Source organism: Trichophyton rubrum, assembly GCF_000151425.1.
Source record: "Trichophyton rubrum CBS 118892 genomic scaffold supercont2.13, whole genome shotgun sequence".
NCBI classification, from domain to species: Eukaryota; Fungi; Ascomycota; class Eurotiomycetes; order Onygenales; family Arthrodermataceae; genus Trichophyton; species Trichophyton rubrum.
In genome coordinates, this window is record NW_003456416.1 from 65104 (window position 1) to 85447 (window position 20344).

The window sequence follows — 20344 nt, forward strand, 5'->3', positions numbered from 1 at the left end:
AGGAAGTACTCGACGAGCTATCCGAAGTCATGGTGGTATACTCTAATTCTCCGTGCGCCTCCGTAGCTCCATAGCTGGCCTTCATGCCATGGTATCTCGAGCAGGGAGCTTGGTGTGAATAAATAGCTGATCTAACAGAAGATGGAGGGTTGCTCGTATTCCTTCAGCCTGCGAGCCGCAGCAAATCAGCGCGGCGTTGGTTCACTAAACTAGTTATTCTTAATGAGACGACTCAGGACTCAGCCTCAACCATCACCATTTTGATCGACAGCTCGCCCCGTTAGCTTAAAATATCCTTCCGATATTATTTACAGCTAACTAGGTTAGCGTCAAGCTTAGTCATATCACGTGCGTTCTATTTTTGTCGCTCTTTTTATGCTTAAAATTTTGTTTATTTTTTCTATTTTGACGACATGAAAAGCTTTTTGCGACGACAAGAAAGAAACAGCAGACAAGAAAGATCAGATACAGGCAGAGAGAGAGAGACAAGTTGCCGGGTGTTTGTGCGGTGTTGTCGGTGCTGTCCCCGTATCCCTGAAGCTGTTTAGCAAGTAAGTCGAAGGTCTCGGCTCTGTGGCGCTGGAAGTTCTGTCGGCCCGCTGCCGCAGGTTGACCTGCCAAGCGGTTTGGTGGTGTGGTTGCTCCAAAGACTAACACTTTGAAACTGGGCTTTCGAAGTCCCTCAGCTTAAGGCCTTGCACACGCTTGGTGCGGTTTGTCGCTTGTTTGGAATTTTAGCACAGGAAAAGTGCTTCGATAGCTTCAAGTCGTTCTGGGATAGCCGCCGGGGCTTATTCGAAGCAAGGCAACAGCCGCAGCAGCTAGGCAACCATAGCCTTTTTCCTTCCTCGCGCGTTTAGAGCATCCCCTGTGACCGTTGAAACCGATCGAATCGCCAGCTGTTGCCTTCGTGGCATATTCTGCCTTCGCCATATAGGGTGCTCTAGGGGATTAGTTAGTACGGTCCGCTAATTATCTATCCTGTCAGCCCGCCCGTTGTGTGGCCTTCCGCAAATGCTATCCCAACTGTACACAGTGCTGCGTCTGTTGCTCAATGACCAGCCTGTACTCCGAGGGCATCTAATATTGACCTCCTCCTTTATCGGCTCAAAATAATGCCCATCAAATTCCCGGACTCCTTCTTATCATCCCTATCGTTTGACCCGTTATCCCCTGCCTCATCGGACAGCGAGAGTGAGAAGGACGAAGCCGCGAGGGCCGCAAAGAGAAGGAGAATCGAACGAGTAGCACGAGATTACTTGCAGGGACATCCGCCATTTATTTCAACGGCTACACTGCTTGGACCATTCGACAATGGTTGGGTCAATCCCTGGCGGAAGGTACATAACCCACGGTCTGTGTCTTTTCCTCACAGCACACAACAGCACACTTCGCGGCCATGTGTGATACAAGCAGAGAAGCCTTCCGACCCACAAGCGGCAACGCTTCAAGAAACCCCAAACCTGTTTGCTGGAACTGATATATATCAGAAGAGCAACCATGTGTGCGAATCCCAGTCTCGGCGTATAAGCACGAACCTGGAAAGTCGGAGTCGAGCCAGTTCAAGACAGTCTTCGAAATCAAGGTCAGCCACTGCATCGGATGTGTGGTCGAAGAGAGACAAGTCACGACCGCACCTCGGACTAGACGAGACACCAAAGTCTCCAAGCCCGTCCCCGTCAGTTAGATTAAGTAGCTCTCGCGTGTCGAAGCGCCCTTCCGAGAGGTCACACAGGAGCTCGCCGTCTCCCTGCCGTGCAGGAACACCCACCAGTCAGGTCACGTACCATCGAACTATCAACTTCACAGCAATCAATGCATCTGCCCCCGCCGCTCGTCAACTGATTGCCACTACTCACGATCCCACTTCCCAGAACAAGCAAGCGACCTTTCTCCATCATAATCACGGTAGGTCGGCTGAGTCAGACAAGCTGCGGATGCTGCACAAGTCCAGTCTAGAGGAGTCTATTCGTGCATCAAAAGGTCCAAGCACTGCGGGCAGTCCTTCCAGGGCTATCCCTACTCTCGAGCCTGTGTTATGCAACAAGAACCAGCATCAAGCAGAGATACCCGCACCAACTGCAAGCAATACTCTCGACGCCACAAACAACTCATCACTCGAAAATGCAGCTGCTTCAGGAAGGAAATCCGAATTCTTGCAGGAGAAGAAGGCGATCGTTAACGAACGCCAGAAGGCTTCAATTACGTGCAACACTTCCGTCCCCCCTTTGAGCCTGAGAGAAAGTGAGGCACGAAGGACGGGCTCGACTCTCCCAGAGCAGGACTCCGAAACGATACCGGCCGCTCAGGTAGTTCCACCCATCTTCACTCCACCGCAGCTCACTCCATTTACCTCTGCGGACCTGCTCCAACTTCCGTTCCATCAAAGCAACGAATCCGCGGCGGAAGACAGCCGCCCGCCGGATAATAATAAAGAGAACAAAACTAGTAACTTACAAGCTTCGGCTCCGACTACACAGGAGCCAGGAACGAATAATAATGCGTGCCCGCCATCCCTGAAAGGAGCTCAGCAGCGTCCCACCAACCTGCTTCGAAGAGCTGCATCGAGCAGTTCGTTGCAGAAGGTCATCAAGCCATTCTATTCCTTAACCGGCGGCCTTCGGGCGATAGGTGCAAAATCAAAACCAAGTACAGTGTCAAAGAATGCCCGATTTCACGACGAGAATACGGATACTAATGACCAAGCGAGTGAACACGAAGGGAAACAAAAGCAGACCGCTCCGGGGCCCGACAGATTTGCACTGACTGCATCCTGTCCTCCTAGTCCACGGCCTCAGCAGCAGATCAACGGCCCCTCCCAGCTGCCCACTCGGGCCCCTCCTGGGAGCTCTCTGGCGGGGGAGCAGCCCTCCACCACCCACTCCTCGGGAACACCATTGTCGCTTGCGATGGCCATGAGCGGGCTTACGGACCTCTCGACTCAGCCCGACGGCCAAGGCTTGCTCGTTTTGCAAGAGAACAACTTCGACCTGACAGGAGCGATCGAAGATGCCGAGAGCTTTCTTCAAAGCTGGGATATTGAGCGGGACCGACAGCTACTGCGAGATAACACCGCAACAGCCAATGGCCTGAAACAGCCCACCCCCAAGGTTTAGGCACGAGCGAAGATCAAGATGTGTTGGTCCATACATACATACATACACACATGTGTGCTAAATAACCTTGTTTCTTTTTGGTTCTTGCATCGTTCGCTCGCCCTTTTTTAATCTTTTTTATATATATATATTTTCCTTTTCTTGCTTTCTAGACTTTTTGATATTTGTTCATGCATCATCAATTGTCAGCATTAACAACATTTACATCAGCAGCACCAGCAGCACCAGCCAGCATCAGCATAGCATAAGCATCAGCCTGATAGCCCATAGACATTGGTAATATGATACCCCGGCCTCGCCTTTTCTCCATCCTTCTGCTTTCCTTGGTGCGTTCTTTTTTTTGACGAGATTCCCACATCGCAAGTAGAATTAACTTCCTGGCGGCGGAGCGAAACTCCACCGCCCACAGCCAGTGCGAGATGGCAGTAGAAGAGCAGCAGCTCCATCTCGGCCGCCCATGATGTCACCTCTCGCCTCGGATGCGCCGGTCGAATGTCCGCCGGCCCTGCACTGCTACGTGTCGCAGCGTGGAACTTGCCATAGTTACAGTTCGCTTGGCGGGAGCAGGGCAGAAGGAGGCATGGAGGGGGAGGGGCAGCAGCTCCGGCCGGCCTGGTAGAAATGTGTATATATAAAAACACATCCCCCTCCATCGCCCCCCTATATATGGTATACTCGCGGTATACTCGATATATAAACCGATCCTGAGTATATCTCTGTTCCCCTCTGCTCTTCTCGAATAACCAATTCGTTGCCTGCCTTCTCTCCCATTCAAATTCAATTCATCCAGTTCCAGCCGCCATCATGCCTATCCCAGTTCCAAAGGCCGACAGTCTCATGGAGCTGTTCAGCCTCAAGGGCAAGGTCGTCGTCGTCACCGGCGCCTCTGGTCCCCGCGGCATGGGCATTGAGGCCGCCCGAGGCTGTGCTGAGATGGGAGCCGACGTTGCCATCACCTACTCCTCTCGCCCCCAAGGTGGTGAGCAGAACGCCAAAGAGCTCATGGAGAAGTACGGCGTCAAGGCCAAGGCATACAAGTGCAACGTTGGCGACTGGAACGACGTCGACAACTTCGTCAAGCAGGTCATCAAGGACTTTGGCAAGATTGACGCCTTCATTGCCAACGCCGGCCGCACCGCCGACAGCGGCATCCTCGAGGGCTCCGTCGAGGCCTGGAACGAGGTCATCCAGACCGATCTCAACGGCACATTCCACTGTGCAAAGGCCGTAGGCGCCCACTTCAAGGAGCGTGGCACCGGCAGCTTCATCATCACCTCCTCCATGTCCGGCCACATCGCCAACTTCCCCCAGGAGCAGACCTCCTACAACGTCGCCAAAGCCGGCTGCATCCACATGGCCCGCTCCCTGGCCAACGAATGGCGCGACTTTGCCCGTGTCAACAGCATCTCGCCCGGCTACATCGACACCGGCCTCTCTGACTTCGTCGACAAGAAGGTCCAGGACCTGTGGCTCTCCATGATCCCCATGGGCCGCAACGGAGACGCAAAGGAGCTCAAGGGAGCTTATGTCTACCTCTGCAGCGACGCCAGCACATACACCACCGGTGCTGACTTGATCATTGACGGAGGATACGTCTGCCGATAGACGTTGCAGCTGTCTCTGCGCAACATCTATGTCTATTGATTGAGCTGCTTTGCTAACTAGTTGAGCGGCCACCGCTTGGGAGAGACGCCCGAGTGCAGAAGCGCCATCAGAAATGTACCTAGTTCCTTCGTCGACGCGGAGTAGATAGCGAATACATATTTTGTGCGCTTATTCGTAGACTTCTTCGTTTATGCTGCTGCTGTAGTTGGTTCTCTTATCCTTGTAGTCTGCGTAGGTCGATAGCTACTTAGCTCGTGAGATCGCTTCGCTGGTGGAGGCTGGCGCTTTGGTGATGACCTCACAGGCTGCAACCTCGCATCTCCGCAAAACCTCCCAACTACCACATACTCCCGCTCGATGGCGCAGACAGAGCTGACATGGCACTGACCTCGGTGCGTAAAGCAATGCTTTGGCCCTTGATATGCTGCCAGACGCTAACACCAGCTGTTTCTCTCGTTTAGTGGAAGACCTTCGACTTTTTCGACGTCTCGCAGGTGGAATTCGTCGACAGCGAAGGCAGCTCCGTCTTCACCGTATGCGCGCACCCCCCTGTACCGATAGGAATATCTAACGCCGTCTATCTACCTGAACCTCCGCTAACAATGACCGCATGGTATACTGTAGAACGATGTAAGCTGCGTCTGCACCGGGTCAGATAACCTCTTCGTCGGCACTACCAACGGCACCGTTCACATCCTCTCCCGGCAATACAAAGTCGTCCGCTCATTTCGGGCATACGATGGCACCTCGGTCACGCATATGAGACAGGTCCCTTCGACTTCTTACCTGGTCACAATCAGCGAGGATCTGTCCAACGAGCCCGTCCTGAAGGTATGGGCACTTAACGAGACCGAGAAGAAGACCGGGGGACCCCGTTGTCGGTCCACGAAATCAGTTCAAAACAAGCTAAGACAGTTCCCGGTATTATGAATGGCTACTCTATACGTTCCGAGAGGAAGGCAGAAGGCTCATATCTGCACTCTAGATATCTGCATTGGCAGTCCTTGATGATCTCTGGCAAGTTGCTGTCGGCTTTGCCAATGGCTCCGTCACTCTGATCAGAGGCGACCTCATACACGACCGCGGAGCCGAACAACGCATAGTATTCGAATCAGAAGAACCCATCACGGGGCTCGAAATACAGCGATCCGGTCCCGCGACTCTATTCATTGCTACCACAAGCCGTATACTCTCACTAGTCATCGGGGGAAAGGGGGATGGAAAGCCCGCGCGTGCCCTCGAAGACCTGGGATGTGGAGTTGGTTGCATGACTTTCGACCAGGATACCGGTGACATTCTCGTGGCTAGGGAGGACGCAATATATACATATGGTCGTAGGGGACGGGGGCCGAGCTTTGCTTTTGATAGCCCCAAAACCTCGGTCAACGTTTTCAAAGACTATATCGCCTTGGTTTGCCCGCCTAGAGCTGCCCTATCAAGGACAGAACCCGTCAGCATTTTTGGAACCAGCCAAGTTGATGACATCTTCAATACTTCCACCTTCACTCTCCTAGAGTCGGATCTGAGATTTATCGCACATTCCGAGTCTCTTTCTAATAGTGTGAAATTCATCTTTATGGAATGGGGTGATTTGTTTATTGTCACTGTTGACGGCAAGGTACGGTTATATACTCCTCGCCAAATTGAAGTTTTGATCTAATGGTCTTGTAGGTAAATCGGTACCATGAAAAGCCACTCCAGCAAAAACTTGAAATGTTGTACCAGAGGAATCTATATATCTTAGCAATCAACCTGGCGCAGAAGTCAGGCGTTGACAGACTACAACAAAATGTCATATTTAGAAAGTATGGCGATTTCTTGTACCAAAAGGGGGATTATGATACCGCCATGCAGCAGTATCTCCGGGCCATTGACAATACCGAGCCCTCCCATGTTATTCGAAAGGTAGGCTTCTCCTTTTTTTTTTTTCGTCTCGCCCCCTACAATGTTGCTATCTTCTAACGACCTCGTAGTTCCTTGACACTCAACGAATCCATAACCTGATTGACTACCTAGAAGAGTTACATGATCACGACAAGGCAACGGCCGATCACACGACATTACTCTTAAACTGCTATGCTAAGCTAAAGGATACTGAAAAGCTGGACTCTTTCATCATGGCACCGGGAGAATTGAAATTTGACCTAGAAACTGCTATAGCCATGTGCCGTCAGGGTGGCTATTTTGAACAAGCCGCATACTTAGCTACCAAGCATGGCGAAAGTGACATGGTGGTTGACATCCTGATCGAAGACTCGAAGAAATATTCTGAAGCCCTCAAATATACTTGGAGTCTTGAGCCAGAGCTTGTAAGTTTGTCAAACAGTATCCCATATAATGTCCAGACATTTGTTACTGAACGCTGCTTTTAGGCCTATCCAAATTTGATGAAATATGCCCGTGTACTGCTTGAGCATTGTCCGGAATCAACAACACAACTCTTTATTGATTATTATTCCGGGAGATACAAACCTCGAAAGGAAGAAGAACAATCCCCTGAAGTCAAACCACAAGCTACAGGCGGAGCTGTTCAGAATATCGCATCATTCATCCCTCTGCCATACATAGGAGGTTCTAAGCAAGACAATAAACAAAGCAATGGGGCCAATACTCAAGCAACGCCAGAGCCCGAAGCTACAAGTGAAGAATCGTCGTCAAATTACGAAATTCCAAAACCCAGAACTGCCTTTTCCTCCTTTGTCGATCATCCTGATCAATTTATCACCTTTCTGGAGAAACTACTTGAGCTAGATGGGCTTAAGGAAGAGGACAAGGTTGACCTGTACACTACCTTGTTTGAGATGTACCTGGATACGGCAAACCGCAAGAAAGCATATTCAGAGAAGCAAGAATGGGAATCAAAAGCAAAAAGCTTGGTACAGGGGAAAAACGTAAGTGTCACACTACAATATGCCCCCCTGTCGTACACATGTTGATTTTTTTATAGATTCCCGTATCTGCGTCGAATGTTCTGCTTCTATCGGACCTGTCAAATTTCCATGAGGGAAAAACCTTGGTCCGGGAAAAGGAAGGTCTTAAAGCAGATATTCTGCGATCATATATATCAGCCAAGGATACCCAAGGCGTGATAAAAGCTCTCAAGAAATACGGACCGGAAGAGCCACAGCTATATATCGATGCTTTAACGTATTTTGCATCGAGCCCAAAAATTCTCGAAGAAGCAGGCGGTGAGATGGATGCGGTTCTTCAAAAGATTGATAGGGACGGGTTGATGGCTCCCTTGCAAGTGATACAGGCATTCAGCAATAATTCTGTGGTCACTATGGGTATGATCAATAAGTATCTCAGTGATAATATCGAAAGGGAAAGAAAAGAGATCTCCAACGTTAGCTCCCCTCTTTTCCTCCTTTGGAGAATTCTCAGCACTAACAGATGTCTCGCAGAACCGCCGCCTGATAGCCAGTTATTCAAAAGAAACAGAGTCCAGGAAACAGCAGATGGAAGAGCTCGGTTCCAAACCGACTGTCTTTCAGGCACGTCGTTGCTCATCTTGTGGTGGTAACCTTGATCTTCCGACAGTTCACTTTCTTTGCAAGCATTCCTTCCACCAACGGTGCCTCAATAAGGTTGATGAAGATGCGGAATGTCCCGTCTGCGCGCCGCATAACTCAACCCTCAAGGCAATACGTGAGAGACAGATCAAAGCAGCTAGCCAGCATGAGCTGTTCCACTCTGAGTTACAGCGTAGTAAGGACCGGTTTGGGCTTATCAGCGAGTTCTTTGGCAGAGGTGTGATGACGCCGAACAATACTGAGTAATATAGATCATAGAATCTTTAACCGTCATGCTACTGTCTCTACCACTTTGTCTTTAGTTTCGACAGGAGAGGGACAAATGACGAGACCCTTCGCCGGCAGGCGCAGCATAACCAGGCAAGAGGAACTATGATTGGAATACCATGGTATTACGGTAACATTGACGTGTAAGGATGGGACTACATTGATCTTGCCTTTGCATACGTCCACCGTTGTAGTAATATTACTTTATAGAAAAATCAATACTGGTTAATAACGATATATTAAAGCTATTTATATCTTACAAGCTTGACCCGAGCGCCAGATATACCCATCGTGCTGCCTGCAGAGAGTATCTTTAACCAAGAAAATATGCTTAGGTAAGATAAATAAATTACGAAATGGAAGCTTAGTAAGTAAGTCTCTTTTCTTATCCAATAATATCTTTCGATTCTCCTTAGTAATATAAATTATGTAATCATAACTGTCAATTTAGTCGCTGTCGTAACATCATGGACTTACTTCACTCTTAGATGAATACAGAAAAAAAATATATTGAAGACAACGCTACCATTGTTCTATTTATTGTGTTAGAGCAAACAATATGGCTTTAATGACAGCCTCTCAAAATAAAAAGGGCGTGCTAATCCGCGTTTCCACTGAGCGTAGACAACCATCCTTTTATCACACTGCTGGGCCAAAAAGGGGAGACCCCTAAGTGGCATATCATTGGCACCTTTTCGGGACTTACAATCCTGCAAAAAATATTAAAGTCTTTCGTTTCTCTATCCATGGACTAGACACTCTTGCACCCGCAAATCGGCGTTATAGCCAGTCATCCGTTCGACAAAATGGTCGGTGTGTCACGCAGACCCGAGTATTCTGGGTACGGTAGCGGTAAGTATTTGTCTGCGTCTAATATATAATACCTCAACTGATGGACTTTTAGTGTCATCGATAGGCTCTCAGATCTCAATAGAGAGCTGGATAGCCAGCAAAGACAAGTTTAGAGTCTCTGCTGATGGCCAGATACCCCTTCTTTGGCGCTCGAAATCGCTTCCAGTAAGTGTTAAGGTGATGGACGCATATGACAGCCTTATTTCACCACAAATTCCAGCCATATTAGCTAGGCATAAAATCTCCTTCGTCGGAGAGAGATTCCATCGTCTTCAACCGTTAGACGAGGTCTACGAAACTAGAGATGTTATAGAAATTTTAACGCGGGATGAGAGACCAAGCAGAGCGTGGCATGACTCGGTTAATGAAGTGCTTGGTTTAGTCAAAGAGAATATCCCAGATTCACAGCCGATACAAATATTGTTGGTCAACACCGACAGAATGTATGATGATGTTTCTAGTGCTCTACCCAATGACCCGTCTATTGTTGGGCCCCTGAAGCAAGTCAAAAGTAGAATTGTGGAAGAGGTTGGGACCTCTATGAATGACCTAAGGCCATCCATTGCATTCCATATGCGATGCCGACGAAACGATTTTAACGCACCAAGGAAACCCACAGTTATTATCTTCTGTCACCCTCACTCAGTGTGTGACTTTGCAGCTGTCGAGGAGAAGATTCTTAACATCTTGAACAAGTTAGATATCTCAGTGTTCCTAGAGATTCTGCCAGGAAAGCTAGTATCTACAAATCCAGGGTCCATTTTGAGGCGAATGCGCATTGCCCCAGAAGAGCTACCAGAGCATCCAGTAAATGGGAGCTCAATCGGTGTGAAAGGGAGCGAAGACTCAGCTGGGACTTTGGGAGGCTGGCTTATACTCAACCTTCCCCGAGAGAAACGGCAAATAAAATGCGCCCTAAAATGCTATCACGTCGTCCGAAGCAACGACCCTACTGTGACGCACCATACTGATGCACACGGGATACATTGGAATGACAAACGCGGGCGCCTGGCTATTGAATACCCAGCGGCTCTCGATGCACAGATCGCTATGGCTCGTCTGGATGAGCTTTGCCGATTCTATCCCGACGACCAACAGCTGAAGCGGCAACAGAGGCAACAGCGAATGCTGATCCGAGCTGGTGTCTAGATATTGCCGATAATGTGTGACCATAAGTTTGTGTGATATCACCGGTCTGCAATGATAGATCATTAGCTATAAAACAACTGCTAGAACATTTTCTTATAAACCCACAGTGCAGAATCCGTCTTTTCCGATGCAGGTGGCCAGTTTCAAAATGCCTAGCAATATGTATCGTTTTGTTATTTCTGTGCAATTCTCTTAACATCAGTAGTCGTAGTTACCTGACACGAACCCATCCCGATACCCGGACTAGTTTCCAGCGGAGAACTACATCACTAAAATCATTTCATCCTTAAAGCAAGAACCGCTAACAAACTCAAGCTACCATCGCCTTTTTAACACGACTTTCCAATGCGATAATGAATGTATAGGTATGTTGTAGTAGTGATTGACTCTAACTCTTTTTTCATCTCGTGAATTGAATGGACTTAGATACCTTATAGACTGAAATATTTTTAGTGTCTGCGATTCTGGCGTCATTTCCTCACTCTGCAACTAGACCTGCATTCTATTGGTACAAAGCGGTCGAATAAACCAATATTATCGGAGGAAAAGCCATTGGAGGGATATTGATTCGGAGCCATGACAGGGAATTCTCTACACTATTTTCTCTTTTAGTTTGTGATTCCGTTCTTTGTCCAGCTCAGGATAATATGGTAAGACCCAGTCGTGAACATCCGGTTTTGAAAAACGTGTCATGAGCTCAGGGATCCGAAGTATGCATATTAACCAGACAAGAAAATGGAAAACGGTAACTCCCCATTGACTGTGTGGTAAGTAATAAGGCATAAGGCTCCGGTTTAATTCCTGAACATTATCGACGAAAGGGCGCAATTTCTTGTCGTAGTTTGCAAGGGCCTTAGGTAAGTTATCGGTATTTTGGTTGATCTCTCCAGCCAAAACGTAGGCACCAACAAGTGCAACAGTAGTACCTAAACCGGTGAATGGGGATGGACAATATCCAGCATCTCCCACCAGAACAACCCGGCCTTTATGCCATGTATCAGTGCGGACTTGAAGGGCCTCCTCGCAGTAGAAAGACTTTGTTGTCTCCAAGCCTTTGAGAAACCGATCTGCCTGCCAGCCTGCATCATGAAACCTCTGGGAGAGGAATTGTTTCTGTTGTTCCATTGGTGCCTTGGGAATGCATCGTATGTCCTCTGAGCTGTCACGGAGTACAATGTAGGCCTGCGAGTCTGTAGAAGTATAGCGTCTGCGAAATAGTACGCGGCCGCCCGAGCTGTGATAAGCAACACTGATGTTGGTGTCTGACTCGGCATGGGGTATAAACCAGTAAGCCAACATGGCACCTATCCTCCAGTAAGGGTCCGGGGCACCTGGCGGTAGAATGGCTTTTCGAATACGTGACCCCTGACCATCGGCTCCAACTACAAGATCAAAGGTGTCAGTAGAGCCGTCGGAGAACTGGACTGAAACCGTATTTTCGTCCTGCTCGAAACTTTCAACAGTTATTCCAAACATATATTCCACATCCTCTTTCGTTGCATCGTATAGTAATCGAACCATGTCTCCACGCATAATTTCATAATCGGAGGTTAAGGACTGTGCACCTTTACCAGTCTTATTAGCAAGAATAGTCCCTTGTACTCTATCCTGAGAATTGACAAAAGAGACGCCTATCTCGTCAACAGATCGGCTGCGAACGGCCCCAAGAAGCCCCATGCGCCTCACTACTTCAATCCCTTGGGCTCGAAGATCAATTTGCGCACCCGAGGCTCTGAGGGCATGGAAACGCTCGACGATTGTCACTTTATGCCCACAGGACGCAAGTAAGTAAGCCAAGGCAGGCCCAGCACAACCACCGCCGCAAATAAGAACCTTCAGGGGGGGCATGTTGCCGTATATATAATATATATAATATACGTTTTGATGTTCTAGGTATTAGGTGGTTGTCCTCAGCAATTGAAAGAAGCTGGGTATCGAACAAGAGGAAAAGATAAACAACCTCTGAAGAAAGCATCTTCAAGGTAGGGCGTAGCAATTATAGCCTTTGCTGTTTGAATTCCGCGTTTGTCGCCCGATCTCAGCGGTGAGATGACGTTGCACAAGTCTTGCATGTTCTGCGGCGAGACCATTCATTGTCTGCCGCAGCTCTCCGGAGTTGTAGTCGGATGGGATCACAGAGCTCCACTCCAGGCCCAATCTTGTCCTCGGCGACCTTTCGATCCATGGCAGCTAACTATAGGAGTAGCGCAGTTTCAACGTTATATAGGGGCCAGTGTCAGTTATAAAGCTGCAGCAGCATTCAAATCGAATAGCCAGCCCCGGTGATCAATCAACCTCCCTTGCCAGTTTGGACGACTTTGATGAATTTACTGAGAAGTGACTATACATCGTCTTGTTTTCCCTCGACATAGAGGACCGACGGGCAGATCTTTTCGGCTTCTTCAAATCTTTAGCTATGGCCTCAGCACATCTCTACACTTCGGCTTGTAGGTTAGTTATTTCGTTCTCTCACTATGATATGTCCATGTCGGTGTTGTTGTCCTGAATGAATCGAGGAGAAGATCGAGATGAGTCACGTGACAGCGCGTGCGCGGCTAAGAAGCGAACATCAAGAGACGACGACGGACATTCTAAATGATGATGATATTGTCGAATGACTTGCGAGCAATGGATATCTACCAATCACGGACCCTGTGAGGCAATAATACATTATATTTAATAGCTATAGAGAATATACCCCTCTTTGCAAATTTATGACAACATGGAACCAACATCTTCACGCGACACGCTCCCGATGTCATCAACGACCCTCAGTAGAGTGCGGCGGACGTTGACTGCACCCGAGCCATATATACCTCAGTCCTCGGCTCATAGTATGGATGAACTTGCACTTCCATTCCCGTTTGAAGTTGCCGTCCCAAGATACCCGTCGCTGCGCCGATCACCTGTCACAAACCGTAGGTCAATCACCACAGCTGCCCCATCAAGCTACGTGGACACTGGGAGTCTGTGGGAAGTCCCAGATGACCAACCGAACCAGACACCAACGGGCCATCAATTCCACAGTACCATCGAAACCATATCAGAAGAACATCACGAATTAGACACCGTTCTGGAGGGCCCGGAGCAGGATGTCGATCCGATATCCACTATCGAAGAAGCCCCTCGAAACTGTGAGAACATCCATTCCAAAGACCAAAATGTACTTCGATTTGATAATGGACCTGATCCTGCGATTGATGTTGAAGAAGCCCCCCGAATTCAAGATGATATAATTCAAGGGGATGAGAATATAAATTCCATCGAACCTGCAGACTCCTCGCCAGACGGGGTTTCTCCATCGCACCAGCAGAAAGTCGGTATAGTTGAACCCGTGAAGCGGCCTCTAAAACGAACGAAGAAAAACCAGAAAAAGAAAGTGAAGAGAGGAAAGACTACATCGGCTGTCGTGCGGAAGACGGTTGAGTCCGAAGTCGAAGATGATGTGATCTGGATAGATGAGAAGGAATCTAGGTCCGCCATTATAGATGATACAGACGCATCTGATGATATCCTCGATCTTAATGATAACGATGACCTGTTCACCCCCAATTCCCTAGCCCACGAGGCTGAGTCAGTTGCTAAGCCACCTCCGAAAATCGAGGTTCAAGTTCAAGTTCCCACAAACATTGATGATAAAAGCAGACAAGTCGGCCCGGTGCCGAAGAAGCGAGGAAGGAAGAGGAAGGAAACAGATCAGGAAGATATTCCTATCCAGAAATCACTGTCGCGGCCAGTCGAAACAATAATTCCAGACATTTCCGTTGAAAACCGTCATGATAATAATATTTCTTCTGCACCCCCACCACCACTTTCATCTCCAGCGATTGTCAAGCAACAAACCCCTGAACCCAAGGCGGACAATCACAACCTTCATCCATCCGCCGAAAACTCCGAAAGTTCCGTTGACAAGAGAATTGAACCCACCCCTCCTGCTGAGACCCCAAAGAAGCCGGCTGTCAAGGGGCCAGATAAACACAGTCCTATTGCTGTTACCGCCAAGGTTGCCTATCGTGTTGGGCTGAGTCGGAAAGCAAGGATTGCACCTTTGCTCAAAGTGGTCAGGAAGTAATGTCGCTTTGTGTCATCTATTGCTCTCCATAATTCACGTTGTTGCAAATATTATATTGATACCCATTTGCATTTTAGATACATAAATAGCAAAATTATCTCCTCAACAGTGGTTAGCCGCCTTCTGTCACCTGTTGTATTTCTTGTTCTTGCTGTTTTTATGCATTGAGCCACAAGAAATGTACTACTCTGCAGTAAACCATAAAATATTGCGCGACTGTTAGTGCCTTTCCCTACGTACGCTTGATAATTAAGGTACAATCTATTGCATTCATAGTGCTCTTAGCTAAAAATAAAAATGCACTATTTCAGCCCTGAACGTCAGCAAAGGAAACAAAGATAACGGAAAGAGGTCTTCATAAAGACCGCTGGAAATAAACCCTCCTAGCAGAAACCCAAAGAAAAAAAAGAAAAAAAAAAAAATGAAAAAATGAAAAAATGGAGTTGTCTCTTCTTGCTTGGGATTATTCTTCATGACCCTTTTCATTGCCTGAATGGTGTTCCGTGTTAGTGTTCTGACCATCGTCATGTCCATCTGTGTCCTCGATTTGATCCTTTCCTCCATTCCCTTCCTTAGCTTTCTCGTTGTTTTCCATCTTCCCCAGCTTGTCTTCATCATCTTCAGCTTCCTTGCTGATGCTGTGCGTGGGAGAATGATCAATCTTTTTCGACCCCTTTTTGTTTCCTTTGCCGAATTGGGTGTGTTTGGAGTCTGAAGGATCCTCAGAGCAAATGCCGCCGATCTTCTGGCAGCCTTTTCCGCAGTGAAGAGCTCTGTTTCCGCAGAAACCCGAGGCACTGCAGCAGCGACCGAACCCGGAACCAGTGCAAGTGTAACTTGTTCCACAAGTTCCGTCAGGAGATGGAGGCTTCACTGGCTTGAATTTTTTTCCACCCTTTGGTGGATTGTCTCCACGGCTTTGGTCACCAGGGGCAGAAGTCCATCGATACCAGTTGGCTGGGGGATCCCCGAGGCATTCTCCAACCGTGACTGTACGATAGCCACTACCTTCAAGGCGACGAAGCATATAGCCTGTCAGGTTATAAACTGTCTGTTGGTGGACATCATGGCCAATTTCAAGTAGAGAGCGGCCGTCTTGTGCTATGTAGGAGTCAAATATGTCCTTTGAGTGCTGAATCATGTCCGGAGAATCATTGTTGTAATCGTCAGTATCAAGGTTGAAGTACGTGACGTGATAACCTAGGTCGCCCATGTCTCTCAAACATCCAGACGCAACTGAGCAGCTCGAATACGGTGGTCGCATGTACGTTGGAAAGCCACCCATAATATTTCGGAAGGCCATTTCATTTTTTACCATCTGCTGCTTTCTTTGAGAAGCTGAGACCTGATCAAGGTTCTGATGAGACCAAGTATGGCTGGCGATTTGATGGCCGCTGTTATACATCCGACGAATCAAATCGGCCCAGGGGTAATTAGGGTCATCAATTGAACCTTTGTTTGAGTTGATTCCAGTAATAAAAAAAGTCGCCTTTACGTTAAACGAGTCAAGAATGTCAAGCAGGTCTCTGGTATAGATATATGGCCCGTCGTCATATGTCAATGCAATGGTGTTTGGAACGGTACAGTCGTAAATAGCTGCCTCGCCATAGGAAACATCTCCAACCTTATCGCGGGGTACACCAGATGTATCTTCTCCGCTCGGTGTCTTGTGGGCATCGCAGCCACTGCTATACTCAAGCATACAGTCTGGAGCAGCGCAATACATGGGTCCCTTTCCACAGTACCCTATACAGTCGCAAATTAGACGGGAATATCAACATAACAATATTACAGAGCCGCTATAAATACTACGTACCTGAAGAAGAACAGCAGAGGCCCTCTGGGCAGGACCCGGCATAAGGCCCACAGGCTGCGAGGGGGCCCCCTTGGTCGTCCTGCTCAGCATTATTACTCGTAGAAAACCCTCCTGGAGCGGGGAAAGGATGGGGCGTTGGACCGAGAGGAAACGGAGGTCTCAGCACAGGAGGCATAGGAAGCCGGGTTGGTTGGCCATCGTGGTTTTTGTCGCCGTTAACAACGACAAAGAGGACAAATGAAATAAGATAGCGTAAGTAATGCATGGCTGACCATGCATAACAATACAAGTCAAGGATGAAGTTCTCAGAACTACTCAACAGCGGGGCAGAAAAATGATATATAGCTTCCTTTCATGCGACAGAAGCGTATCTAAGGAACCTCCGCAGACATGGAGAGGATGGAAAAGCAGGTGCTTTATATTTGGATATTGGAAACATGGCAAGGGAAAGAGCGATCGATGGCAACGACAATAACAATAACAAATCAGCAGTCAAAAGTGTTTGTAAACAGGAAGGCACGATGTACTGCAGTTCGGAAACTGCGGCAACACATCTCGATGGAGTGGAAAAGGATGTCCCGCAATTTAAGTTTTGCATCGATATTAATATTGTGTGACTTGGAAGAGCAGTGTGGTTCGTCTCGAAGATTTCGTGTATGACATTGGTGTAGAGTGCCATGCATATGGAGGAGTATTTGGTGTGCCTTTTAATTGAGCCCGGCCAGCCCTTTGTACTCCGTTGAATGGGAGAACTGGGGTGTTGCTGGACCGCTAGACCGTAACCCTAGGAAACAGAGACAATCTGGTAGGATAGTTAGCTGTAGAATCACAACGACGGGGATGGGGAGACTTATAAAAAAAAATATATTGGCCTCTGCCCCCCCAAACGAAGGAGAGGCGGAGGCCTACTCAACTAGCAATGTCGACTGTAAAAGAAGTCTATTACTCCCCCCCCCAAGACTGTGAATATCCTCTGTTCATCGCATGACCCTCAGGACAAGCCAACACCATAATGTTTCACCAAGTCTTCCCGTGGCCACTCCGTCTTTCGAATCCAAGCACCATTGGGATAGTTGCACTAAGCCAGACAGTCAAAATTCGAAACATTTCAAGCTGGGCATGCATCAGATTAGACAAGCCAAGGCTTTGATCCTCACTCGAGAGAGGTCCCTCTCTGTGCATGAACTCCCCGCCATCAATGGTCCTCTTTAAACGATCCGTCAATTGCATCGTTCCAACATATCCTGTATATGGCGCTTTCCTGGGTCGTCAGGTGTGAAGCGCAGTTCCGAGAAACTCTCACATACAGGGTTGTTTTATCCAAGTATAAATCCCTCCCTCTTAGGGTATTGATGAAACAGAAAGCAAGACAGTAATGGGAGGAAGCGCTGCGACTTGCCCATAGCCCTAGACAAAGCTTCAAGTTGAATAAAATCCACTGCCCACATAGCTCCACCATCTAGCATGCTACCAAGGAGCCCACTTAAGCAACTAGCCCTCTAAAGCTTGAGCCTCTCATCATACTTTCGCCCACTGAAACCAATGCGGACTTCTCATCTCCTAAAATCTAGTTGGGTAGATTAAACTGTGCTTCCCAAATTCTGTGTTCCGTGAGTGTAACACAGTGCCCTCAGAGACAAGTTTTGTTTCCTCTCCTGCATACACTGAGTGATGAAGGCGAGAACGAAGAATCGAACAAAACATCTGTAAAAATCGATTCACTTCCCTAGTGGGAAATGGGCATCTAGAAGAGAACTCCCAGATACGGTAACCGGCGTTCTTTAATCCAATGGGCTATACCCACGAGAAAATAAGATTAACGCGGTGGAGAGATCCAATAGCACGCACACATTGGCGGGTGCCGTGGTGCAAAACCGGTGAACGAGCTTCTGCCACTAGGGCTGTGTGATCCATGGGAACAGGTTGGAAGAGAGGTGACAAACACCGAAGGGTTTGGATGTGGGGGTACATGCGGGACGGCCAATCAGTCTCAACGGAAAGTATGCATCAAATTTATAACCCCCAGTGCCCCAAATCCTTGACTGGAATTGCCGTCCTTCCCATGTTAGAAACAAAGATACCCTGGTAAGCCTAGGCAGGCCATGTTAAAATGATTTATCACAAGATGGATGAATGGGTTATCTATGCTACGACTTGACTGCGCGCGTGAGCAGCCCAGCTGATTCTGGCATACGATAGCCCAAAAATCCAGTGCGAATAATCGTATGTAGGCGAACTTGAGAATAAAGTATCTGCTTGGCTCTAGAAAGATCTTTGTTAAGCCAACAAACGGGATGGGCAGTACAACAAGAGTCCAAGGATCATTTGAAGAATCTCTTTTCGTGTCCTGACGTGTTGGGTCCCGAAGACAATCCACTTTTCAATGATTGCCCGATGCACCCTGCCTCTCTTCTCCCATTCGGCCGTGGAATTTGCAGGTATCAAACCGGTGATCTTATTATCCTCCATTCATATCCAGCTAAGATAAACTGACGCGTACTCCAACAAGGAATTAAACGCATAGTAAACCGTCTTTTAAACGCTTCATGGGAAGCTCCGGATGCCAGGATCGTTTTATACCACCGGCAAAAATGCAAGCGATACATTCGAAAGTCTGGTTGCTATAGCCGCGAACTTTTGTCGATAGTCTGGACGCTCCAGGAACGACGCCCGGTTTTTACCATAGGGTTAAGTCCCAAACACGCCCACACCAACTATCGGAAATGGATGGAAATACAACATTGCCACGCCTTAGATCCAAAAGCAGCTGCAGACGTAGATTGGTAAACTATGAGGAGGTTGAACTGGTAAAATATGACGGAAACAGAGATGTGAGAGCAGGCGGCTTGGTTCATTGGAGAAACAATATAGAAGACGAACATAACGGTCCAGTGAGGAGGCGATTGCTCTCAAATGCGAGGGAATGGCTGTTAGAAGGCCGAGAGTCACTCGTGGTATATCCAAGCAACAGAGCTTTGATGTTGGTTGACGGTTGCCAAACGAACCTCGACGTGTAAACAAAGATATTATTTGGCGCGTTTGAACAAACGCGACATCACGTGATATTTACTAACTAAGTTGGGGGTGGCGTCAATGGCACGTGAGCGCTTAGCTGCTACTCCTATCTTTCTCATTTCTCTCACTTTAGTTGACCAACATGCGACAAGACAAGGATATCAAACCATGCCCCGGAGAGAAGTCTACAGCATGTGAATAAATGGGAGATCCTACGGGTATTGAAGCAGCTTTCGAAGCTGTTGCTTCGTTTTTGCGACCGGTTTTGACAAGAGGCACGCCTATCTTGATTGATCACCTAACTCATTTATCAAACAATGCAGCTAATAAATTTAAAAGAGCAAATCCAGAAGAACCGGGGTCTTTCACTAGTAGATTCTTTAATAAAAAGTTTACCTGAAAGTTATGAAATCAGCAGGTCCCCTAGAGAAAGGGTAATACGGCGAAGCCTCGACCTATTGACAGACATCCACCAATCATTCATCCAATTAGGCCAGACACTAAATTTTTTGGATGACCATACCACTGGCCTTGAAGATGCAAAACGGAGGAGGATTCTTCATGCTCTTCTTGACTTTATCTCTCTAGAGGGAATATATCCGTCGCTGTCTGCGGGTGCTGGAATTCCCCTAGAAAAGAGAGTAATCTCTAGCCTCCCGACGGGCGTAGTTGCTAGGCAAGATGGGTCGGAAGAAAGAACATCTCCCCGAACGGAGGCCTTCCTTCTTTATATACTCAAGTCATTGCGAGAGATACTTCAAGACAATAATTCCTCGCTTCAATCTATCATTATGGGGAGGCTGCTCTCGGACCTAATTTCAGCAGCCGCCGAACTATCTTTCCATTCCCAATACCTCGCCCAACCTGATCTTGAATATTGTAATTCTATGTTCTGGAAGATTATTGAGGAGTAAGAAAA

The 20344-nt window shown here is 47.9% G+C and overlaps 8 protein-coding genes across 8 annotated transcripts; 6 read left to right on the top strand and 2 right to left on the bottom strand.

Annotated features, from left to right (window-relative positions):
* The first annotated feature begins 469 nt into the window (after positions 1–469).
* TERG_08263 (uncharacterized protein) lies at positions 470–3238 on the top strand. Its single transcript, XM_003231125.2, has one exon. It carries the CDS (start codon positions 1116–1118, stop codon positions 3114–3116), a length of 2001 nt encoding a protein of 666 aa, XP_003231173.1. The 5' UTR covers positions 470–1115; the 3' UTR covers positions 3117–3238.
* Positions 3239–3920: 682 nt separating this feature from the next.
* Positions 3921–4721, top strand: TERG_08264 (L-xylulose reductase; the record flags this gene model as incomplete). Its single annotated transcript, XM_003231126.1, has 1 exon — positions 3921–4721. One exon carries the CDS (start codon positions 3921–3923, stop codon positions 4719–4721), a length of 801 nt encoding a protein of 266 aa, XP_003231174.1.
* Positions 4722–5098: 377 nt separating this feature from the next.
* Positions 5099–6381, top strand: TERG_12667 (uncharacterized protein; the record flags this gene model as incomplete). The annotated part of the gene is made up of 4 exons (XM_003231127.2): positions 5099–5113; positions 5183–5254; positions 5346–5642; positions 5707–6381. The coding sequence occupies 4 exons, from the start codon at positions 5099–5101 to the stop codon at positions 6379–6381; spliced, it is 1059 nt and encodes a 352-aa protein (XP_003231175.2).
* A 53-nt stretch (positions 6382–6434) lies between these two features.
* On the top strand, positions 6435–8244 carry TERG_12668 (uncharacterized protein; the record flags this gene model as incomplete). The annotated part of the gene is made up of 4 exons (XM_047751596.1): positions 6435–6626; positions 6695–7030; positions 7094–7612; positions 7669–8244. The coding sequence occupies 4 exons, from the start codon at positions 6435–6437 to the stop codon at positions 8242–8244; spliced, it is 1623 nt and encodes a 540-aa protein (XP_047607506.1).
* Positions 8245–9327: 1083 nt separating this feature from the next.
* On the top strand, positions 9328–10522 carry TERG_08266 (uncharacterized protein; the record flags this gene model as incomplete). The annotated part of the gene is made up of 2 exons (XM_003231128.1): positions 9328–9373; positions 9426–10522. The coding sequence occupies 2 exons, from the start codon at positions 9328–9330 to the stop codon at positions 10520–10522; spliced, it is 1143 nt and encodes a 380-aa protein (XP_003231176.1).
* A 591-nt stretch (positions 10523–11113) lies between these two features.
* On the bottom strand, positions 11114–12370 carry TERG_08267 (uncharacterized protein; the record flags this gene model as incomplete). Its single annotated transcript, XM_003231129.1, has 1 exon — positions 11114–12370. The coding sequence occupies one exon, from the start codon at positions 12368–12370 to the stop codon at positions 11114–11116; it is 1257 nt and encodes a 418-aa protein (XP_003231177.1).
* Positions 12371–13244: 874 nt separating this feature from the next.
* Positions 13245–14594, top strand: TERG_08268 (uncharacterized protein; the record flags this gene model as incomplete). Its single annotated transcript, XM_003231130.1, has 1 exon — positions 13245–14594. The coding sequence occupies one exon, from the start codon at positions 13245–13247 to the stop codon at positions 14592–14594; it is 1350 nt and encodes a 449-aa protein (XP_003231178.1).
* Positions 14595–15057: 463 nt separating this feature from the next.
* TERG_08269 (uncharacterized protein) lies at positions 15058–17239 on the bottom strand (the record flags this gene model as incomplete). Its single annotated transcript, XM_003231131.2, has 2 exons — positions 16411–17239; positions 15058–16340 (listed from the first exon to the last, which is right to left on the bottom strand). Exons 1-2 carry the CDS (start codon positions 16673–16675, stop codon positions 15058–15060), a joined length of 1548 nt encoding a protein of 515 aa, XP_003231179.1. The 5' UTR covers positions 16676–17239.
* Between the last annotated feature and the right edge of the window lie 3105 nt (positions 17240–20344).